Below are 21,239 nucleotides of genomic sequence, written 5' to 3'. Positions count from 1 at the left end.
AGATGGATTTTTTGTCTGTTTGTTTTGTGGGTTTTTGTTTTTTGCCCTTTATCGCCGTCCCTCTTCCCCACTGTTTTTCTTTCCCTCTTTCTTTTCCCCAGTCAAGTCTGTCCCATGTTCAGCAAGTGAAAATAAAATAAAATAAACAATAGAAGCAAAGGTGAATCAAATAGATCAATAGGCTGGGATGGTCCATTTGGTAAAGTAAATCCGTTGGGCATCTTTCTTTGCCTTTAGACAATAATTCTGATGGCAAAAGAATCTAACAGTACAGGCGAGGGGGGAAAAAAAGATTACGGCGATTGAATAATGAGCTGGGGGGGGGGGGGGGGGGGGGGAGAGAGAGAGAGAGAGAGAGAGAGAGAGAGAGAGAGACGTCGTCCTTGACAACTTCCTACCAGACCCGTGGAAGTGGAAGCTTCAGTGAAGAAAGATTCCTGCTCCCAGCCGTTCATTGGCTCGGCATTTTAAACCCCTAAAGGGTCACCTGGCCTGTAACTAAACAGGGCCAATAAAAAAAATCACAAGAATAATACAAACATTTCCACCAGTTTATCTTAATACATTAACTTATTCTTGTGTACACAGTAATTCATAAATAAATAATGTATCAATAAAGATTGATCTAAACAGTTTAACTGCTATGTGCAGATAAAGGTTGCATAGCTTTAAAACATTTGCTATCCAGCAAATATCAGTCAAACTCAACACAAAAGGAAACATAACAATGGTTCAAATTGTTTGGACCGGTGATCCAAATCAACTGGCGTTGGTCAAACAGATGTGTGGTAGACTTACTCTGAAGGAGCTGCTACCGACAAACCAGCAAATAAACACCAAATATTTCATCTGTGACGTTTGTGAGGTTTCCTCAAACACACTCCGTCAGTCTTGTTGCTGTTGAACGACAAACTATTTAAAAACGTCGCGGGTTTACCTGGTCATATTCTCATTCACGGGGCGATCGCCAAAACAAAAGCAAACAATTAACACCACGCCGATGCTGTTCACAGGACAGCAAGAGTAACGATCAGGAGCATCTTGTCTTCGTTATCGTTCCCCTCGTACGTGTTATTACTGCGATTTCAGCGTTTTCGCTTCACAACTAAAGTGTGCAGTTTACTTTGTGCGCACTCAAATGGAGTCAAGTCAATTAGCGCCACCTGTGGCCAAGTGCCATAGCCTACAGCCAGATTAACTTGTGACACACATCTGCAGTAGAGGCTGAGTGGCTGCTCTCACACCTGGAGCATCCAAATCGACCCACAAACACGCTGAAAGATGCAATGCCATCAATGTGGATTGTCAAGACTGAGAGACCTCTTCCCTCTGACCCCTCCCCAAACCCTCAAACCCTCCTACCCACCTCGACATACAAACTCTGTGTGACTTCACGTGTTCTGTTGATGTTTACATGATCGAAATAACTTGAACACAAACACAAACAAAGAGGAAGACCGCACCGGAAGGAAACAACTACAAGTCCCAGCATCCTCTGTGTTTAGGGAGCAGTAGTGAAAGTGAAAGTATTGAGCCTCCGTTCAGAGCAGCAGGAGGAGGAAGGTGGAGCTGAGGCAGGTGAGTGTTTACATGAATATGTTTCTTCTTATGACATAAAATAATTCCACGCTGTTCGTGTCTGTGGGTGAAATGTGAGGCCGGTCGGCTCCTCTGAGTGCTGGTTTCCTGTAAGTAGAGAGGAAGTGAGTTTAGCTGAGCCTCCGTTTAGTGTGAGAGAGCAGGAGGAGAGTGAGAGCTGTGCTGAGGCAGGGTGAGTGTTAACACCGCTCTGACATTACTGTGTCTCTGTGGCGGGAACAACAGGCTCCGTCAGTGGAGGCAAAAATAATCTCAAGTTATTAGCCAATGAGCGTGCGGATTCACAGAAAGACCCGCCTTTATCACGGGACTTTAAAAACCACATTGGCGACAGAAACTCCGTGAGTGGAGTTCAGGGTGACGTCATGAATCTGTGACGTTTGAGCCACTTCCTGTTCTCAGTCCCAGCGTCCTGATCACCGAGGTTTCTGTTGCTCTGATATCTGATATTGATTATATTGGTAAACAGGCTGTAGCATAAACATCAGGTCTGTTCTGAAAACTGGCTTTATTTTTTCAAAGTAAGGGAATATCTGTGGTCTGATACCGCGGGCTCATGGGCTAAGGACTTGGATTGACAAGTCAAGCGCAGATGATTGTGTTGTTTCTTATAAAGGCTTGTGTGTGTGTGCCTTCCTGTGTGTGTCCTTGTGTCAGTGGAACTGAATCAGTGTGTTAGAGAAAGTGCTCCTCTGCTGTGCCGTCATCGTGTGGATGCTTCTTTTAAAGTTGGAACTCATGTTTTTATGATCTGCTTCATTTCATTGAACCTTTATTTCTAACCATGAAGTCCCTTTGAGGTTACAGCCTCCTGGTTAGGTTTAGGCTGTTATTGTGCTTCAGGCTGAAATATGAGGAGTAAGGAGTGGGGCTGGTTAGCCCTCATGACCCTCACCATGACACATACGTCACAGGACAGTGTTTACCACAGAAACTCCATGAAATGATCAATGAGAACTTTAGAAACCCGTCAGTGTGATGCTTCCAGTACAACAGCACCTCTGAGTGTGTGTGTTTGCCTCTCAGACTAACTCCACCCTGACATCAAGAAGATGGAGGAAGAGGATGGAGCAGGATCTGCAGCATCCAGCTGTGTGTCTGTGAGGAGTGACTGGTCCAATGATAACCCTCCAGACTTCAGTAATGAACCTGCAGCAACAATGTAAGAGAGCTGCTGACTCATTTATTCAGTGTAAATAATGATTTTTGATGCAGTGGGAGAAGAAAAATGACAAAAACATTTTTAAAAATAAGGATTAAAATATTAAAAACTATGTTTTTGAGTTTCCTGATGTAGTACAAAAATATATGAACATAACTGTATATAGGACAGATATTTTACGGTTCTTTTAGGCAGCACCAAAAAACAAAAAGACTATTTTTAAGCTGTCTGAGGTAGTGAGTCAACATGTCACACTGGGTCAAAGGTCAGGGAGTAAAAGTGTGTTTTAAAGGAGGTTTAAAAGCAGCGAGTGAAGGAGCCTGTCGAGGTAAATCGTCCCATAACTGATCAAATTCAGTTGGTGGACCTCTGTGTGAAATCAAGCATCTGGTTCACAGAGAGGATAACCCTCACATGGGCTGTACAACATTATATAGGGAGACAAAAACAGAGCTTATCGTAGCCATCGCTCTCTCGCATGGACGTGGCAGTCTTGCTGTCTGCTGCGAATCCTCCCCGTACCTCCGTGACCTCGTCTGGTATCTGCTCCCTCCTCTGTAAGAGACAGTAAAGGAAAACACGTCTCTGCCTAGTCTTGAAAATCTAATCTTATCATCCATTGTTCTTCTAGGGCCTCTTCTTCTTGTGGCCTCAGCTAACTGCTAATATTTAAATGGCTAATATTAACATGTGTGCCAGCCAGGTTAACATTTATGATGAACTATGATTAATTAACTGATGTTGAAACTGGAGCTTTACTGACCTCTGAAATTCCTCCTAAAGTGTTATTCAGTGTTGTGACAGTCAGCTGCTTCAGCTGCTGCTGGGATGGGCTGTGGCAAAGAGAACAGAGAAAATCCAAATCAGAGTTTTTCTCTGAATTAAAAGCAAGGAAACAACAATATATTCTACATGGTGAAACTGATGGTTTATGGTGTTTTGGTCTGTTTTTCTGTATTTATGCAGATAAAGTGTAAACTCAGATGAATTATACCATCAAATGTTAAAGGAAAATATCAGGATGAGTGTCTGTGAGCTGAGAAGGACGTGAAGACATGGAATGTCACCTCTCTGGTGGGGAAGGAGCCTGAGTTAGTGCGTGAGGTTGAGAGGTACCGGCTAGATATAGTCGGGCTCACCTCTACGCATGGCTTGGGCTCTGGAACCAGTCTCCTGGAGAGGGGCTGGACTCTGTCTCAGTCTGGAGTTGCCCCTGGTGAGAGGCGGCGGGCTGGGGTGGGTATTCTAATATCCCCTCGGCTTGCTGCCGGTACGTTGGGGTTTTTCCCGGTGGACGAGAGGGTTTGTTCCCTGCGCCTTAGGGTCGGGGAACGGGTCCTGACTGTCATCTGCGCTTATGCGCCGAGTGGCAGTTCAGAGTACCCAGCCTTCTTAGAGTCCCTGGGGGGGGGGGGGGGGGGGGTGCTGCTGGAGGGTGCTCCACCTGGAGACTCTGTTGTCCTGCTGGGAGACTTCAATGCTCACGTGGGTAACGACAGCGAGACCTGGAGGGGCGTGATTGGGAGGAACGGCCTCCCTGATCTGAACCCGAGCGGTGCTTTGTTATTGGACTTCTGTGCTAATCACAGTTTGGCCATAACGAACACCCTGTTCGAACATAAGAGTGTCCATAAGTGCACGTGGCACCAGGACGCTCTAGGCCGTAGGTCGATGATCGATTTTGTAATCGTATCAGCAGACCTGCGACCATATGTTCTGGACACTCGGGTAAAGAGAGGGGCTGAGCTGTCAACTGATCACCACCTGGTGGTGAGTTGGATCAGGTGGCGGGGGAGGACGCTGGACAGACCTGGTGCACCTAAACGCGTAGTGAGGGTGTGCTGGGAACGTCTAGCAGAGGCCCCAGTCCGCGAGATCTTCAACGCACACCTCCGGCAGAGCTTCAACAGCATTCCGAGGGAGACTGGGGACATTGAGTCCGAATGGACCATGTTCAGCGTCTCCATTGCCGAAGCTGCTGCATTGAGCTGCGGCCGCAAGGTGGTTGGTGCCTGCCGTGGTGGTAATCCCCGAACCAAATGGTGGACACCAGAGGTGAAGGGAGCCACCAGGCTGAAGAAGGAGTCCTATCGGGCTTGGTTAGCCTGTGGGACTCCGGAGGCAGCCGACAGGTATCGACAGGCCAAGCGGAATGCGGCTCGGGCAGTGGCTGAAGCAAAAACTCGGGTGTGGGAGGAGTTCGGAGAGGCCATGGAAAAAGACTTTCGGACTGCCTCGAAGAGATTCTGGCAAACCGTCAGACGTCTCAGGAGGGGAAAGCGGTGCTCTACCTGCACTGTGTATAGTGCTGGCGGAGCGCTGCTGACGTCGACTGAGAAAATTGTCAGGCGGTAGAAGGAATACTTCGAGGACCTCCTTAATCCCACTGACACGTCTTCCGAGGAGGAAGCAGAGTCTGGGGATGAGGGGAATGACCCGCCAATTTCCGGGGGCGAGGTCACTGAGGCAGTTAAACAACTCCTTGGTGGCAGAGCCCCTGGTGTTGATGAGGTCCGCCCCGAGTTCCTGAAGGCTTTGGACGTTGTAGGGCTGTCCTGGTTGACACGCCTCTGCAATGTTGCGTGGAGATCAGGGGCAGTACCTGTGGACTGGCAGACCGGGGTGGTGGTCCCCATCTTTAAGAAGGGGGACCGGAGGGTGTGTTCCAACTACAGGGGGATCACACTCCTCAGCCTCCCTGGGAAAGTCTATGCCAGGGTGCTGGAAAGGAGAGTTCGTCCGTTAGTCGAACTTCGGATACAGGAGGAACAATGCGGTTTTCGTCCTGGTTGCGGAACACCGGACCAGCTCTTTATCCTCTCGAGGATACTTGAGGGTGCATGGGAGTTTGCCCAACCAGTCTACATGTGTTTTGTGGACTTGGAGAAGGCATTCGACCGTGTCCCTCGGGGTGTCCTGTGGGAGGTGTTGCGGGAATATGGGGTGTCTGGCCCATTGCTACGGGCCATTCGATCCCTATACAACCGTTGCAAGAGCTTGGTTCGCATTGCCGGCAATAAGTCGGACTCGTTCCCGGTGGGTGATGGGCTCCGCCAGGGCTGCCCTTTGTCTCCGGTTCTGTTCATAATTTTTATGGACAGAATTTCTAGGCGCAGCCAAGTGGCGGAGGGCTTTCGCTTTGGTGGCCTCAGAATCTCATCTCTGATTTTTGCAGATGATGTGGTTCTGTTGGCTTCATCGGGTGAGGGCCTCCAGCTCGCACTGGAATGGTTCGCAGCCGAGTGCGAAGCAGCGGGAATGAGGATCAGCACCTCCAAATCTGAGGCCATGGTTCTCAGCCGGAAAAGGGTGGAGTGCCCACTCCGGGTCGGGGATGAGTTCCTGCCCCAAGTGGAGGAGTTCAAGTATCTTGGGGTCTTGTTCGCGAGTGATGGGAGAAGGGAGCCGGAGATCGACAGACGGATTGGGGCTGCAGCTGCAGTAATGCGGACGCTGCACCGGTCCGTCGTGGTGAAGAGGGAGCTGAGTGTAAAAGCGAAGCTCTCAATTTACCGGTCGATCTACGTCCCTACCCTCACCTATGGCCACGAGCTGTGGGTAGTGACCGAAAGAACGAGATCGCGGATACAAGCGGCAGAAATGAGCTTCCTCCGAAGGGTGGCTGGCCTCTTCCTTAGAGATAGGGTGAGAAGTTCGGCCATCCAGGAGGGGCTCAGAGTAGAGCAGCTGCTGCTCCACATCGAAAGGAGCCAGCTGAGGTGGTTCGGGCATCTGACAAGGATGCCCCCTGGGCGCCTCCTGGGTGAGGTGTTCCAGGCATGTCCCACCGGGAGGAGGCCCCGGGGCAGACCCAGGACACGTTGGAGAGATTATATCTCTCGGCTGGCCTGGGAACGCCTTGGTATTCCCCCGGATAAGCTGGAGGAGGTGGCTGGGGAGAGGGAGGTCTGGGCCTCTTTGCTTAGGCTGCTGCCCCCGCGACCCGGCCCTGGATAAAGCGGATGAAGATGGATGGATGGATGGATGGATGGATGGATGGATGGATGGATTAATAAAATGATTAAAAAGCAGAGCTCAGAGTGGTAGAATGGTCAAACATGGATCCACGGGTGGTTCAACTGCATTTGGTGACGTGACTAAAGCAAATCTTTCAAATAATCCCACCATCAACGGGATGTTGTCTCCTTTACTACGGTTACTTTACTTGGTCACCGTGTGAATTTCTTTGAAATGAACCAAATTCTTTTATTTGTTGGTTGCTGCATATTTAACCTCTACAGTCAGGAAAGGAGGAGATGAGGCCTCAACAATGTTGGGTTGTAGCTGTGGTTCAGGTTAGAGTGAGTGTCCATGGAATAAATGTAAGTCAGTGAACTGGAAACATGACTGTGTTAAACTTTGTTTTCCTTTTTATAATGAGTCTAATCAAAGGTGCACAGAAGTATCTCCACTTTGACTTTTCTATGTCACCATCAGAGCTTCTGCACAGTGTGGAGAAAGATCCAGAAGCAGAGCTGGACTGCAGACAACCAGTCAGAGCAGCTGTGTACAAAGTAAGACTGAACATCTGTCTGCTGATGGACTCATTTCTGAAAACTGGACTTCTTGTGTTGTTCAGACATTGAAGAGTTTTCTTTCTCTTTAGTCTCATTGTTTTTCTTTCTTTCAGCAGATGTTGGTCTGCAGGAGGTTTTAGATGAACATAAGATCAGTCTGAGGAGGAGATGTGAACGTGTGACTGAAGGAAGTGATGAAACAGGAAGTAGAACCCTCCTCAACAGGATCTACACTGAGCTCTACATCACAGAGGGACAGAGTGAAGAGGTTCATACCCAACATGAGGTGAGGCAGCTGGAGACAGCTTCCAAGATGGACGCCCTCCATGACGCTCCAATCAGGTGCCAGGACATCTTTAAAGCCTTACCTGACCAACAGAGACCCATCAGAGTGGTTCTGACCAACGGCGTGGCTGGTGTTGGAAAAACCTTCTCAGTGCAGAAGTTCACTCTGGACTGGGCAGAGGGCTTGGAGAACCAACATGTCAGTGTGGTGGTTCTGCTTTCATTCAGGGAGCTGAACCTGATCAGAGATGATCAGTACAGTCTTCTGAAGCTGCTCCATATTTTCCATCCAACATTACAGAAGGTCACAGCAGAGAAGCTGGCTGTCTCTCAGCTTTTGTTCATCTTTGACGGCCTGGATGAAAGCAGACTTTCATTGGATTTCACCAACAGGAAGCTGCTGTCTGATGTCACACAGAAGTCATCAGTCAGCCAGCTGCTGACAAACCTCATCCAGGGGAATCTGCTTCCCTCGGCTCTCGTCTGGATAACTTCCCGACCTGCAGCAGCCAATCAGATCCCTCCTACATGTGTTGACAGGCTAACAGAAGTACGAGGCTTCACTAACGCCCAGAAGGAGGAGTACTTCAGGAGGAGATTCAGTGATGAAGAGCTGTCCAGCAGAATCATCTCCCACATGAAGACATCCAGGAGCCTCCACATCATGTGTAGTATCCCAGTCTTCTGCTGGATCACTGCTACAGTTCTGGAGCACATGTTGACTACAGAGCAGAGAGGAGAGCTGCCCAAGACCCTGACTGACATGTACTCACACTTCCTGCTGGTTCAGACAAAGAAGAAGAAGAACAAGTACCATGAGGGACGTGAGACGAGTTCACAGGAGCTGACGAAGGCTGATAGGAAAGTTCTTCTGAAGCTGGGGAGGCTGGCGTTTGAACACCTGGAGAAAGGAAACATCATGTTCTACCAAGAAGACCTGGAGCAGTGTGGTCTGGATGTGACAGAGGCCTCGGTGTACTCAGGCGTTTGTACAGAGATCTTCAAAAGAGAGTGTGTGATCTTCCAGAAACCAGTCTACTGCTTTGTTCATCTGAGCATTCAGGAGTTTCTGGCTGCTGTCTACATGTTCCACTGTCACTCCAACAGGAAGACAGAGGTGGTAGAAGGTTTTCTAGGGAATTTCCGAGAAGAATACAAAAACAGATATTTTTTTAAGAACAAGTTCAAGTCTTATAGCTTCACATCAATGGATGTCTTTTTGACTAAAGTCATGGAGAAATCCCTCGAGAGTAAAAATGGCCACCTGGACCTGTTTGTTCGCTTCCTTCATGGCCTCTGTCTGGAGTCCAACCAGAGACTCTTAGTAGGTCTGCTGGGTCAGACAGAGATCAGTCCAGGAACCATCCAGAGAGTCATCAACAACCTGAAGGAGATGAACAGTGATGAAATCTCTCCTGACAGAAGCATCAACATCTTCCACTGTCTGATGGAGATGAACCACCTCTCATTATTTCAGGAGATCCAAGAGTTCCTGAAGTCAGAGAACAGATCAGAGAAGGAACTCTCTGAGATCCAGTGCTCAGCTCTGGCCTTCATGCTGCAGATGTCAGAGGAGGTTCTGGATGAGTTGGACCTGCTGAAGTACAAAACATCAAAGCGGGGACGACAGAGACTGATTCCAGCTGTGAGGAACTGCAGAAAGGCTGGGTGAGTCCAGATGTGATCATTAACATCATTGATCAGTGTAGGTTAGTAGTTTAATTTTGAAAATAAAATCAGATTGTAACCACAAAGTGTTTGTGTCCGTACGCTGCAACCTTCCACACCATTCCTTTATTGTACAGACTCAGCAGCAGCTCCATGGATCCCAAATCCAAGAGTGGAGAACAGATTTGAAGTGTGTCACATCCATGCAGTCACAGCTGTTTCCACCATGTTTCCACTGATATTAATCCTGTTCAATGACACGTTTCATATCAGTGAATATGTTCTTTAGGACGTCCACTGACATGTTTAAGTGTCCTGCTGGAAATCACTCAAATTATCCATGAAATCCATGAAAAATCCTTTTAGTGTTTCTAACTTCACCCTCTGTCCTCTCTCTCTCTCCATCCTCCTCACTGCTTCTTTCACTGATAATCACACAAACATCGTATTCAGCTACAAAATAACACAATAATATCATCTGATGATCATTATTATAAGAGCAGGATCCATATTTGATATCAGAGTAACACACTGCTTGGTTATGTGCAGTCATCATCAGTGACTGTGGGTCAAACAGAAGCTCTCTGATTGGTTGCTGACCTTGGTCACCTGTCCACTCTCACCTGTTTGTGTTTGCTCTCTCTTTGCTGTCTCCATCCTCTCTCTCCTTTCTCTCCCTCTCTGTCTTTGTACGTCACTCAGGTCCAATGGAAACAGTGACATTTACAAACCAATCAAAGACAAACTGATCCATGTCAGCTTATAACAATATTCAAAGTGAATACAGGCTGCTGCTGGACACAGACAGGTAACATCATTTTGACTTGCTGTCACCTGGATCTGGACTCATAAACACTGAAGCCCTGAACAGGAATACAAATCATTTTCTGCCAACTAGCGACACAGCAGCAGATAATGGCTCAGAAAGCTAAAATGAGCCAATCATTTCTGTGTTTAGTTCCCCTGAAATCAGATCTGATATCAGCAGCTCTGAGTTCATTCATCATTATTGTCCAGTGATGAGATTTCTGCTCCGTTTGGTAACAGTCAGCGGTAACGAGTTACATTTACTTGATTACGTTTTTGAAAAAAATGTACTTTTAAAGTACCTTTTTTGCACGATACTTTTTACTTTTACTTGAGTACATTTGTGAAGAAGAAACGGTACTTTTACTCCGCTACATTTGCAAAATTCGACTCGTTACTTTAAAAAAAAATAATTAGTTTAACGCATTAGATAACATGGCGCCAGTGGAGTTTCCGGTAACTTTTTTACCAATGAGATGTGGCCGTGCAGTCACATGACCAGTTTGAAACTGTGGCGGGCAGAGCGGCTCAAGCGTTTCAAAGTAGCAGACACCCAGTAAGAAGAAACATGAAAAATGGCAGAGTCTACGCTAGAGCTGAAGAGGATGAACAGCCTTGGCCTCATATACAAAGAATGTTTCGCTTAAAAGCAGTACAAAAGAACAACTATGTCTTCAGCGTCGGTGTCTTCAGTGAGAGCCAAAACAACTCAACTCGTGTAACCTGAGGAAACGGTAAGTTTTCTGTAAATATCTTTTTAGCTGTGGTTAGCTGGATTTCAGTCTTATGTTACAGCAGCTGTGTCGAGCTCGAGCTGCGAGTCATATTTTCGGCGCTACGTTGTAGTGAGATAAGTTTGTGGGTGTTTTGTGCAGCTTCTGCTGTCCCTTTAACTGCTCGCTGGTTAGCTAGCGTGAGCTATAAGCTAACAGCTAGCCTGGTTAATGACGCTAGAGTTCCATGCACATGCAAACAGCTCGTCTCTACTGCTTTAACTGTTAAAACATAAGGCAATACTGAGGGTGACAGGGTTTATTATGTGAAACAGCAGCTTGTTTAGTTTAATTAAGCCGGGCAAACACTGCGATTTTATTTTATTTTATTTATACTTTATTTTATTTTTTCAGTCGCGTTATTCAGCTCCTGCTCAAACTGTACAATTAAATCGCAGAGGTTAGAAGTTCATAGGTCACGATGCAGGGTCTCACACTATACGGCCTGATGCTCTGATGCGACCTGAGTGCTCAAACTGTGCGTCCATAACATGAAGCTTATCATACAAAATCTGTCCCTCGCTCTCCCTCTTTGTGTCTTTCACTCACTCACTCACTCACTCACTCACTCACTCACTCACTCACACAGACACGCACACACACCGTCAACTTTGCTAAATTACTAATGGAAAACATTGACCAGGCAGCTGTGATTGAGCAGCAATGTCCATCCAACTCTTTTCATGGTTGTTGTAGTCGTGATAATTTTGTGAGGCCACATTGAAAAGGCTCGGATAAGGAAGCGTAGAGCTGCCTCATGTTAGTACAATATACCTTTCACGTTTGAACAATATAATATCACCTTCGTACAATATACATATTGTTCAAAAGTGAAAGGTATATTGCATGAACATGAAACGTATATTGTTATGACAATAAACTTTTCACGTTGTAACGTGATATAGCTCTATTTTTCTTTTGCCTGGGTGGCAGCTCTACGCTTACGTACTCAGATGAGCTTGCCTCATCCTACAAGTTGTGCCTCCATCTCTTGTGTTCAGATCACACACTGCACTGGCGTGCTGCTCCACCTTTTCTCTTTGATTTCTGTGTTTGTGCGTGCGCAGTGTGAGAGGCTGCGTTGAGGGGCGACAGGATTTCAAACAGGTTTGATTATCTTGCGACCATACGATTGATGATTGGGAGCTGGTCGTGAGGTGTTAACTGCTTTTTGTTACCCCATGTATACTACACGATGCATACACGATTAAGGCAAAACTCGGACCGATCCCCAAAACGGTTGCGCGACTGAAATCGGCTCAAAATGGGCCAAAAATCGCACAGTGTATGGCCAGCTTTTGGAGGCTAGCTCCAAACAAACATCTGCAGCTTGGCAGTGTATACAGCACTATAATGAGCAGACCTAATTCTTTTGAAAACCTTACATCTTTCCACAGGTCTCCACTTCATCAGACATCACCTAGACACAGAGCTGGATGAGGCCAGCACAAACAGCGGCCTATTCGACGAAGATGATGGATCCATGGGGTCAGGAAAGCCAGAAGCAGGGGAGCTGGAGAGGTACCTTTCATGTCCATTCACTGGAAGTGTGGATCTATTGCATGGCTTTCGTCACATCAAGAAGCTGTCGATCAAAGTCAATACAGCTCTTCCTGCATCTGGAGCTTGTGAAGGACTTCTTAGTCATGCAGGACTCATGTTCACTGCTAAACAGTTACAGCTTCACAGCAAGAACCTTGAGAGCAAACTGCTGCTGAAGCTTAACTGTTATGACATGCACAGGTTCTTTCTCTTCAGCACCCTCTGCTGGTCATAGTGGGAATACTCACCAGCTTATATTTTGGTAGGGTTTTTCTGTGTTCCTGTGGGTAGAGGAAACAGGAAGCTGGTCGCTTGTTAGCCTGCAGAATATGTTGTTGCTCTTTAAAACGTTTCTGCCTTGGAGAGTTATTGCTTGTGAGTATTAATGTACAACATGTTTACAAGTTTATTTGGTGCATTTCTATTACAGAGATTTGTTTAGAAACCAGTTATTTCATCTGCTATGTTTATCTTTGAGGAAGCTAAACTCGCTAAGTTGTATTGTGATCAATACTGAGTCGCTGTTGATTACACATACTATATAACAGTATAGTTCATATCCTAGAAGTGTGAGTAAAAAGGAAAAGACATCTTGTAACATTTACTTTGTGTTTGTTTTTAGTTTTACGGGAAGAAAAGGATGTCAATTCAAGGTTCAAGGTTCAAGGTTCTTTATTTGTCACATGCATAGTTATACAAGTATAACTATATATATATAGTATATACATTGGGTTATTGACAATATACAATTATTGAACTACTGACGAAGTAAAAAGCCTTAAACTTACTTCCGCCTCCAATGTTCATTGAAACCGTTAGCTGTCTGTCAAGTTGGGCAAAGGGACGCACAATAAGGACAGAGCAGTAAAAAAGCAGCTTCTCAGCAGGCCGAGATAATCAAAGACAGCAACCTCATCTGCCAGCACGTCTCATCTCTACTACTGCTTACTCTCGCCACACAGCAGCATTGTGAGATGGAGGACACACAAGCCACAAAAGAAATAACGCAGCTGTCGGCTCTAGAGACCAGGTCAGTGGCCTCTATAGCATCTAGTGGATCATCAGCCAGTCGAGCCGCTGCTGCAGCTCGTGCTAAACTGGAGGCAGCTTGCGCACGAGCCGATTATGCCAAAATAGAGTCAGAAATGATGATTGAGAAGGCTCGCATAGAAGCCAAATTGAACACTTTACAGTATGAAAAGGAGGTAGCAGCAGCTATGGCTGAAGCCACCATCCTTGAGGTTGCAGGAGAGGACTCTGTCAAAACTGAAAGGAAACCAGCCTTTGAAGAGACTGCTGAAAGGACACTCCAGTATGTGGAGCAGCATCTACAGCCAACCGAGAGCGCTAAACCAGAGGCAGAGCATAGAGAGTCAACTGTTCATGAGCTGAAGCCCACGATTCCACCCAGGCAAAGCTTTGGTACTCCATATGTTGAATCTCACTTGTTCAAAATGAGAAACAAAGCCATTCCATCATCAGGGCTATCTCAGGAACCAAAGTCTGGTAATTACCCCCACTCAACACCGCACCCACCAGAGAGCACAAGGGAAAGGTCGCCTGATCGAGTCGCACCACCACTCCTACCAGATGGCAGTGCTCAGGTGGGTGATATAGCAAGGTACTTGGCACGGAGGGATCTTATTAATGCTGGTCTCACAAAGTTTGATGACTGCCCTGAAAATTACTGGGCATGGAAATCTTCCTTTCTGAATGCAATCAGTGGACTAAAACTCAGCCCTAGTGAAGAGTTGGACCTCCTTTTTAAGTGGCTGGGGCACGACTTGGCACGGCATGTGAAAAGAATAAAGACGGTGCATGTCTGTCGTCCTGAAGTTGGACTGGACAAAGCCTGGGAACGCTTGGAGGAATGTTTTGGCTCTCCAGAGATAATTGAAAAAACACTGTTCGACAGGCTTACAAACTTCCCAAAGGTCAGCAGCAAGGATCCTGTGAAGCTGAGAGAGCTTAGTGACCTGCTGCAAGAGGTTGAGGCAGCAAAATCAGAGGGTTATCTCCCAGGGCTAAGCTATCTTGACTCTGCACGTGGTGTCGCTCCAATTGTGGACAAGTTACCTTTGTGGACACTAAGTAGGTCACATCTAAGTAAAAGGAGGATCTCAGCTTTGTGATCGAGTGGGGGGATGAGATGGGCTATTGGCCTTAGATGAGCATGTTCTGCTGCCACCTCAGGGGTAGGTATCTCAGCTCTGTTACTCGGAATGTTATTACATTCAATTATTGTCGGCAGCGTGACTGATGTGGCTCCATCTAGTGAATCCACTACAAAGCCTGTAGCTCTTCTACCCATCATTTCTGTCGTTCCCGCACATGTACGAATTGTAAATGGAGACTCCTCCTCCTCCTCCCCTCTATGCCATAAACATCAAAAAACTCTGACCTGGCAAGTGACCGATTACTCTGATCATCGAGCACGACATAAGCCTTTGTCACTCGCTCTGGCTGCGCTTTTGGGAAAACCTTTACCAACCAGATCTTAGAACAGGATCTTCCTCTCTGAGCCTCTCCACATACTTCGGTACAAGTCGATGTTATAGCAGGCTGAGTAGTCTCTTCTGTGCCCTCCCCGCCATGACCAAAGAGAGTTGCAGGAGGTGGTCCTGGATGAAGGGCAGAGATATGATTCCTGCTTTCACATTCTGTACACTTGATTGTTGTGTTACAGTTCTTGGCCATGTGACTAGTGGAAGAACAGCATCTAAAACAGAGTCAACAGTTTGAGTCTATAATCCAAAAAGGGCAGTGCAGTGATACGGCGACCTCTCCTCGCGATGACAGTGCAGTAACAATCCACAACAACTCCTTGTGCCGGCTCCTTCTCCGATCCCTGAATCCTGGAGGCAGATGAGAAAAAACACACGCACAATAACGAAAACGTTCTCTCCTTCACAAACCGGGTATGCTAATCACGACTACGCTACCCGATTTAGTTCAACATTCCAGCGTTGGTTGTGACTCAACCGCCCCGTTAAATAAGTCTGCTTCAGATTAGTTGTAGCCGGCGAAGTGATTACGCACAGGTGCAATGATTCTAGCTCAGGACACTCCCCTCCGGTCAACTGCCGTTCCGTGCCATGGCTTCCGGAAGTACATGTTCCAGCAGAAAAACACATGCACAGGATGGAGAGGAGAACACGACACAGTACACACAAACACCACAAAAAATTGGCAAGACGATCGGTGAGGACCGTCTAGCCGTGACACAAACTGTTCCATGAGGTCATGAAGAGAGAGATGTTCATAGATAACAGCAACAGCTGGGTAGCGCCACTTCCATTTAAGGGACCTCGCCAGTGGCTGCCCGACAATTGCGACCAGGCCGTCAAACGCTTATCCTCTCTTCAGCGCACCCTTGAAAAAAGGCCTGAAATGAAGAGGCATTTTTTTCCTTTCATGCAGAACATATTTGATCGTGACCATGCTTAACTGGCTCCTCCACTTGAGGTGGACAAGGAGTGCTGGTACTTACCTACGTTTGGGGTGTACCATCCTCAGAAGCCGAATCAGATCAGGGTTGTGTTTGACTCAAGTGCAAAGTGCCATGGCGTCTCTCTCAATGATGTTCTCCTCTCTGGACCTGACCTCAATAATGGCTTATTGGGAGTATTGTTGCGGTTCAGACGTGAAACTGTTGCAGTAACTGCTGACATTGAACAGATGTTTCACAGTTTCATTGTAAGAGAGGACCATCCAAACTATTTGCGCTTCCTCTGGCATGAAGACAACAATCCTGCCAATGACATCTGTGAGTATCAAATGAAGGTTCACGTGTTTGGCAACAGTCCCTCACCATCCGTAGCTATATATGGCCTTGGATGTGCAGCAGCTCATGGTGAAGAGGAATTCGGATCAGATGCACGACGCTTCGTTGAGAGGGAGTTCTACGTTGATGATGCGCTTATGTTAAGGACCACAGCCAGTGAAGCTATTGATCTAATGAACAGAGCACAGGAAATGCTTGCCACATCTAACCTTCACCTGCATAAAATAGCATCAAACAGCTCTGAGGTTCTTGATGCGTTTTCTCCAGATGACCGTGCAAAGGGGCTTAAGGAGCTAAATCTGGAGACTGATGTGACACCTACACAGCGAAGTCTTGGTCTGATATGGGACCTAAAGAAAGACGCCTTTACCTTTCGAGTAGCAGAGACAGTGAAGCCCTTTACAAAGAGAGGTGTCTTAGCTACAATCAATGGTCTTTTTGATCCCTTAGGATTTGCTTCACCGGTTACAATCCAGGGAAATATGCTGCTGAGAGAACTTTCAAGTGAGGCCCTAGACTGGGACACTCCACTGCCTAGAGAAAGGGAGGCCGAGTGGGATACATGGAAAGAATCTCTTGTCGAGCTCAAGAATGTACATATTCCAAGAACCTACGCTTCTGCTACGATGTCAACAGCAATCAGAAAAGAGTTACACATCTTTTCAGATGCCTCCACTAAAGCCATTGCAGCAGTTGCTTTCCTGAAGACCACTGGTGAAAATCAGAACCATCAGGTGGGCTTCATTCTAGGGAAAGCAAAATTGACCCCACAATCTGCTCATACAATTCCAAGACTGGAATTGGGAGCTGCTGTGTTAGCTGCAGAGCTTGCCGAAGTCATCACAAGTGAACTGGACCTAAATCTTGAGGCAGTTGAATTCTACACAGACAGTCGTGTGGTTTTAGGCTATATAAGCAACCAGACGAAGAGGTTCTATGTATATGTGGCAACAGGGTGCAGCGAATCAGGAGGATTTCAGAACCAAAACAATGGCACTATGTCCCTACGAGCTCTAACCCTGCTGACATAGACAGACGCTCTGTGCCTGCTGCCATGCTTGGTGACAGTGCCTGGCTTAAAGGACCTGCCTTCTTGTTACAAGCTAGTGTTACAAGAGAAGCTGAAACCTATGACCTTGTGGACCCCGAGTTGGATGATGAAATACGTAGCTTTGTCACTCACACGAGTAATGATGGGTCTCTGCTTGGATCGCAAAGGTTCAGACATTTTTCCTCTTTGAAGAAACTCCTCAAGGCCCTGAGCTTGCTCATTCATATTGCAAAGCTCTTCAAGAGCAAAGGTGAAGGTCCCTCTTGCCGTTCATGGCATCATTGCAAACAGTCTCGCACAGCAGAGGAACTGACAAAGGCTGAGATTGTCGTCATCAAAAGTGTGCAGAAGGAAATGTTTGAGGAGGAACGTGCCTGTATTGCCAATGGTAAAGACATACCAAAACACAGCTCTTTACAAAAACTCAGTCCCTACTGTGATGATGAAGGACTCTTGAGGATAGGTGGAAGGCTCAAGCACGCCAACATCGACTACAAGGAGAAACATCCTCTCATTATTCCAGGTGGTAGCCACGTTGCCAAGTTGATAGTAGAACACCATCACCAGCGAGTAATGCATCAGGGACGGGTGTTCAGAGAAGGTGCAGTCCGTACTGCTGGATATTGGATTACAGGAGCAAGGAGGCTAATCAAACAGATTATCCACAACTGTATCACCTGCAACAGACTTAGGAAGAGAGCAACTGAGCAAAAAATGGCAGATCTGCCTTCTGATCGTATCAGCACCGAACCTCCTTTCACCTTCGTGGGTTTGGATGTATTTGGCCCTTGGTCTGTGGTCACAAGGCGCACAAGAGGAGGCCAGGCAAATAGCAGAAGGTGGGCTGTTCTTTTTATGTGTCTTAGCACACGTGCTGTGCACATTGAACTGATTGAGTCGATGGATGCATCAAATTTCATCAATTCCCTGCGTCAATTCTTCAGTTTGAGAGGGCCTGTTAAGCAGATTCGATCCGATTGTGGGACTAATTTCGTTGGTGCTTGCCGGGAGCTAGGTTTCACACTGACAGAGACCGACATGTCAAGCATTAAAACATACCTGGGAGGAGAGGGATGCACCTGAATCTTTAATCCACCTCACTCTTCTCATATGGGAGGAAGCTGGGAACGTATTATAGGGTTGTCCCGATGTATCCTGGATGCAATGCTTCTCCAAACCACGCACTCTCACTTGACACATGAGGTGCTTTCCACTCTAATGGCAGAGGTAACAGCCATCATTAATGCTAGACCTTTGTCTCCTATCACAACAGATCCTGACACACCCTTCCTGTTGACACCTTCCATGCTTCTCACTCAGAAGGTGTGCACTCCTCTCCCCCCTCCGGGAAGTTTTATTGAGAAAGATCTCCATCGACAGCAGTGGAGGCAAGTTCAACACCTTGCAAACACATTTTGGACCAGATGGAGACAGGAGTACTTAGGGACACTGCAAAGCCGGAACAAGTGGCAACGTAACCATGCAAACCTCAAGGTGGGAGATTTGGTGCTCATCAAAGACGCACAAGTGAGGCGTAATGAATGGCCAATGGGACTTGTCAACCAGATCTTCCCGGATAAGGATGGCAGAGTCAGGAAGATTAAAGTGAGGGTCTCAAGAAATGTAACTATTAATACTTACCTGAGACATGTGTCAGAGACAGTGTTATTAATGTCCCCAAAGGATTGAGAAGTATGTGTGTCATGATGGTAAACATTGTATTCAGATATAATCTGTAAAATCTTGCAGTTTATGATGTTTCAGTTGGTTCATGATGGTATTTTACAATACCAGACAGGGAGTGTTATGACATGCACAGGTTCTTTCTCTTCAGCACCCTCTGCTGGTCATAGTGGGAATACTCACCAGCTTATATTTTGGTAGGGTTTTTCTGTGTTCCTGTGGGTAGAGGAAACAGGAAGCTGGTCGCTTGTTAGCCTGCAGAATATGTTGTTGCTCTTTAAAACGTTTCTGCCTTGGAGAGTTATTGCTTGTGAGTATTAATGTACAACATGTTTACAAGTTTATTTGGTGCATTTCTATTACAGAGATTTGTTTAGAAACCAGTTATTTCATCTGCTATGTTTATCTTTGAGGAAGCTAAACTCGCTAAGTTGCATTGTGATCAATACTGAGTCGCTGTTGATTATACATACTATATAACAGTATAGTTCATATCCTAGAAGTGTGAGTAAAAAGGAAAAGACATCTTGTAACATTTACTTTGTGTTTGTTTTTAGTTTTACGGGAAGAAAAGGATGTCAATTATTGAACTACTGACGAAGTAAAAAGCCTTAAACTTACTTCCGCCTCCAATGTTCATTGAAACCGTTAGCTGTCTGTCAAGTTGGGCAAAGGGACGCACAATAAGGACAGAACATTAACCATCACCTCACTGAGTGAAGAAATGGCACAATTTTGCTAAAAATGCAGAAATAAATGCACACCCATGCAATTTATGGTAAACTGAGCTGCCTTGTATGGACATATGTTGAAGATGCCTCGCTCTGTTTTCTCTGAGGCTGTTGTGCCATTTGGAGCAAAAATTAATATAAAGTTTACAGCATATCTTGTCACTGGAAATTGTTTGCACTGTTTATATAATTATATTATATACTGTAGGTATTGGTGAAAAAAGCTTTATGTTGTGAAAAACTGAAATCTGGAAATTAGAATTGTTGTGCCTTATTTTGATGTCTTTACATATATTCCTTTTGAAAATAGTAACATTTGTATATTTATTAATTTTTGTTTGTCTGATAACATTTATTTAATAAATAAATCAGACATTTAAAACAGTAACTCGCTACTTGAGTAGTCTTTTCGCCAAGTACTTTTTTACTCTTACTTGAGTAACTTTTTTGACGACTACTTTTCACTTTTACTTGAGTAATAATATTTTAAAGTAATGCTACTCTTACTTGAGTAAAATTTTTGGATACTCAACCCACCTCTGCAGTCAGCAGATTTTTCCTGCGTGTGGACGTGAACAGTCGTACCTGACAGCAGCAGGTAGCAAACAGAGATCATCTTTCCAGCTGGAACTCTTCACTGAGCTGAACTCATTCAAAATGTTCTGGAGTCAGATTCAAAATAGGAAACAGTCCAAATGTGTGTCTTCACTCTGACTCTGGATCAGATCTCACTGACAGACTGTCGACATTATGGAAGCCTAAATGTGACACCATCTTCCTCCTTCATATGCAGATTAAAGCCAAACAAAGATTCTCATTAAAAGTCTGCAGGTCTGTATTCTCTCTCAAGTGATGTATTCTCTCTACCTGTCTAAGCGACACACACACAGCATACACCCCTAGTTATACACAGACATCTATGGGTGCACTAAGGTTCGTTACATGGAATATAAATGGAGCTGGCTCCAGAGAAAAGAGGTTATAAATACTTAACCAAGTCAAAAAACTACAGGCAGATGTCCTTTTACAAGAGACCCACGGACATCTTAGAGGCTCGAATGAACTTAAAACACCTGAGTTTCCTAATGTGTTCTCAGCTTGTTATAATTCTATACAAAGGGGAGTAGCAATTTTAATACATAAAAATATTAATTTCACAGTACTCGATACAGTTATAGATCCAGAGGGCAGATTCTTAATCATCAAACTATCTATACGTGATAAAAACATATGTATTGTAAGTGTATATGGTCCAAATGTTGATGATCCCTCATTCTTTCACGGTTTTTTCAGTGCACTCTCTGAACTAGTGATGTTCGATTCGTGAACGATTCGTTCAATACTCGAGAATCACTTTACTGACTCGTGAATCATGATTCACAAGCCCAACTGACTCACTGACTCATCCCTGTTGCTGTTAGCAAACTAATCCCATTAGTAGAAATATATCTAGCTTATAATTAAAATTGTGGGGGGGGGGGGGAAACAACAGCCAGTTTCGTAACAAAAGCATTTCTGCCCTGAACTGGAAGAAAAAACCCTGAGTAGAAGCTCACATCAAGAAAATAGCTCCTCGGTGCTATTTTCACTCAGGACTCGCTCAACCCCTCCCTCCTGTGCTGAATCATAGAGCGAAC

At 45.7% G+C, this 21,239-nt stretch overlaps 1 protein-coding gene across 1 annotated transcript in view; it reads left to right on the top strand.

Annotated features, from left to right (window-relative positions):
- The first annotated feature begins 1,514 nt into the window (after positions 1 to 1,514).
- LOC308393864 (NACHT, LRR and PYD domains-containing protein 12-like) overlaps positions 1,515 to 21,239 on the top strand; it is a 534,253-nt gene continuing 514,528 nt past the window's right edge. The window contains exons 1-4 of the mRNA XM_080877886.1: positions 1,515 to 1,578; positions 2,626 to 2,761; positions 7,199 to 7,275; positions 7,392 to 9,231. Coding sequence (XP_080734012.1) covers positions 2,652 to 2,761; positions 7,199 to 7,275; positions 7,392 to 9,231 — 2,027 coding nt within the window. The 5' untranslated portion in view covers positions 1,515 to 1,578; positions 2,626 to 2,651. The remainder of the gene's footprint in view (positions 1,579 to 2,625; positions 2,762 to 7,198; positions 7,276 to 7,391; positions 9,232 to 21,239) is intronic.

The sequence above is a fragment of the Rhamphochromis sp. 'chilingali' genome (assembly GCF_963969265.1).
Source record: "Rhamphochromis sp. 'chilingali' genome assembly, chromosome: 1".
In the NCBI taxonomy this organism is placed as follows: domain Eukaryota; kingdom Metazoa; phylum Chordata; class Actinopteri; order Cichliformes; family Cichlidae; genus Rhamphochromis; species Rhamphochromis sp. 'chilingali'.
The sequence above is the reverse complement of the archived record's forward strand: the minus strand, read 5'-3'. Positions and strand labels throughout refer to the sequence as shown.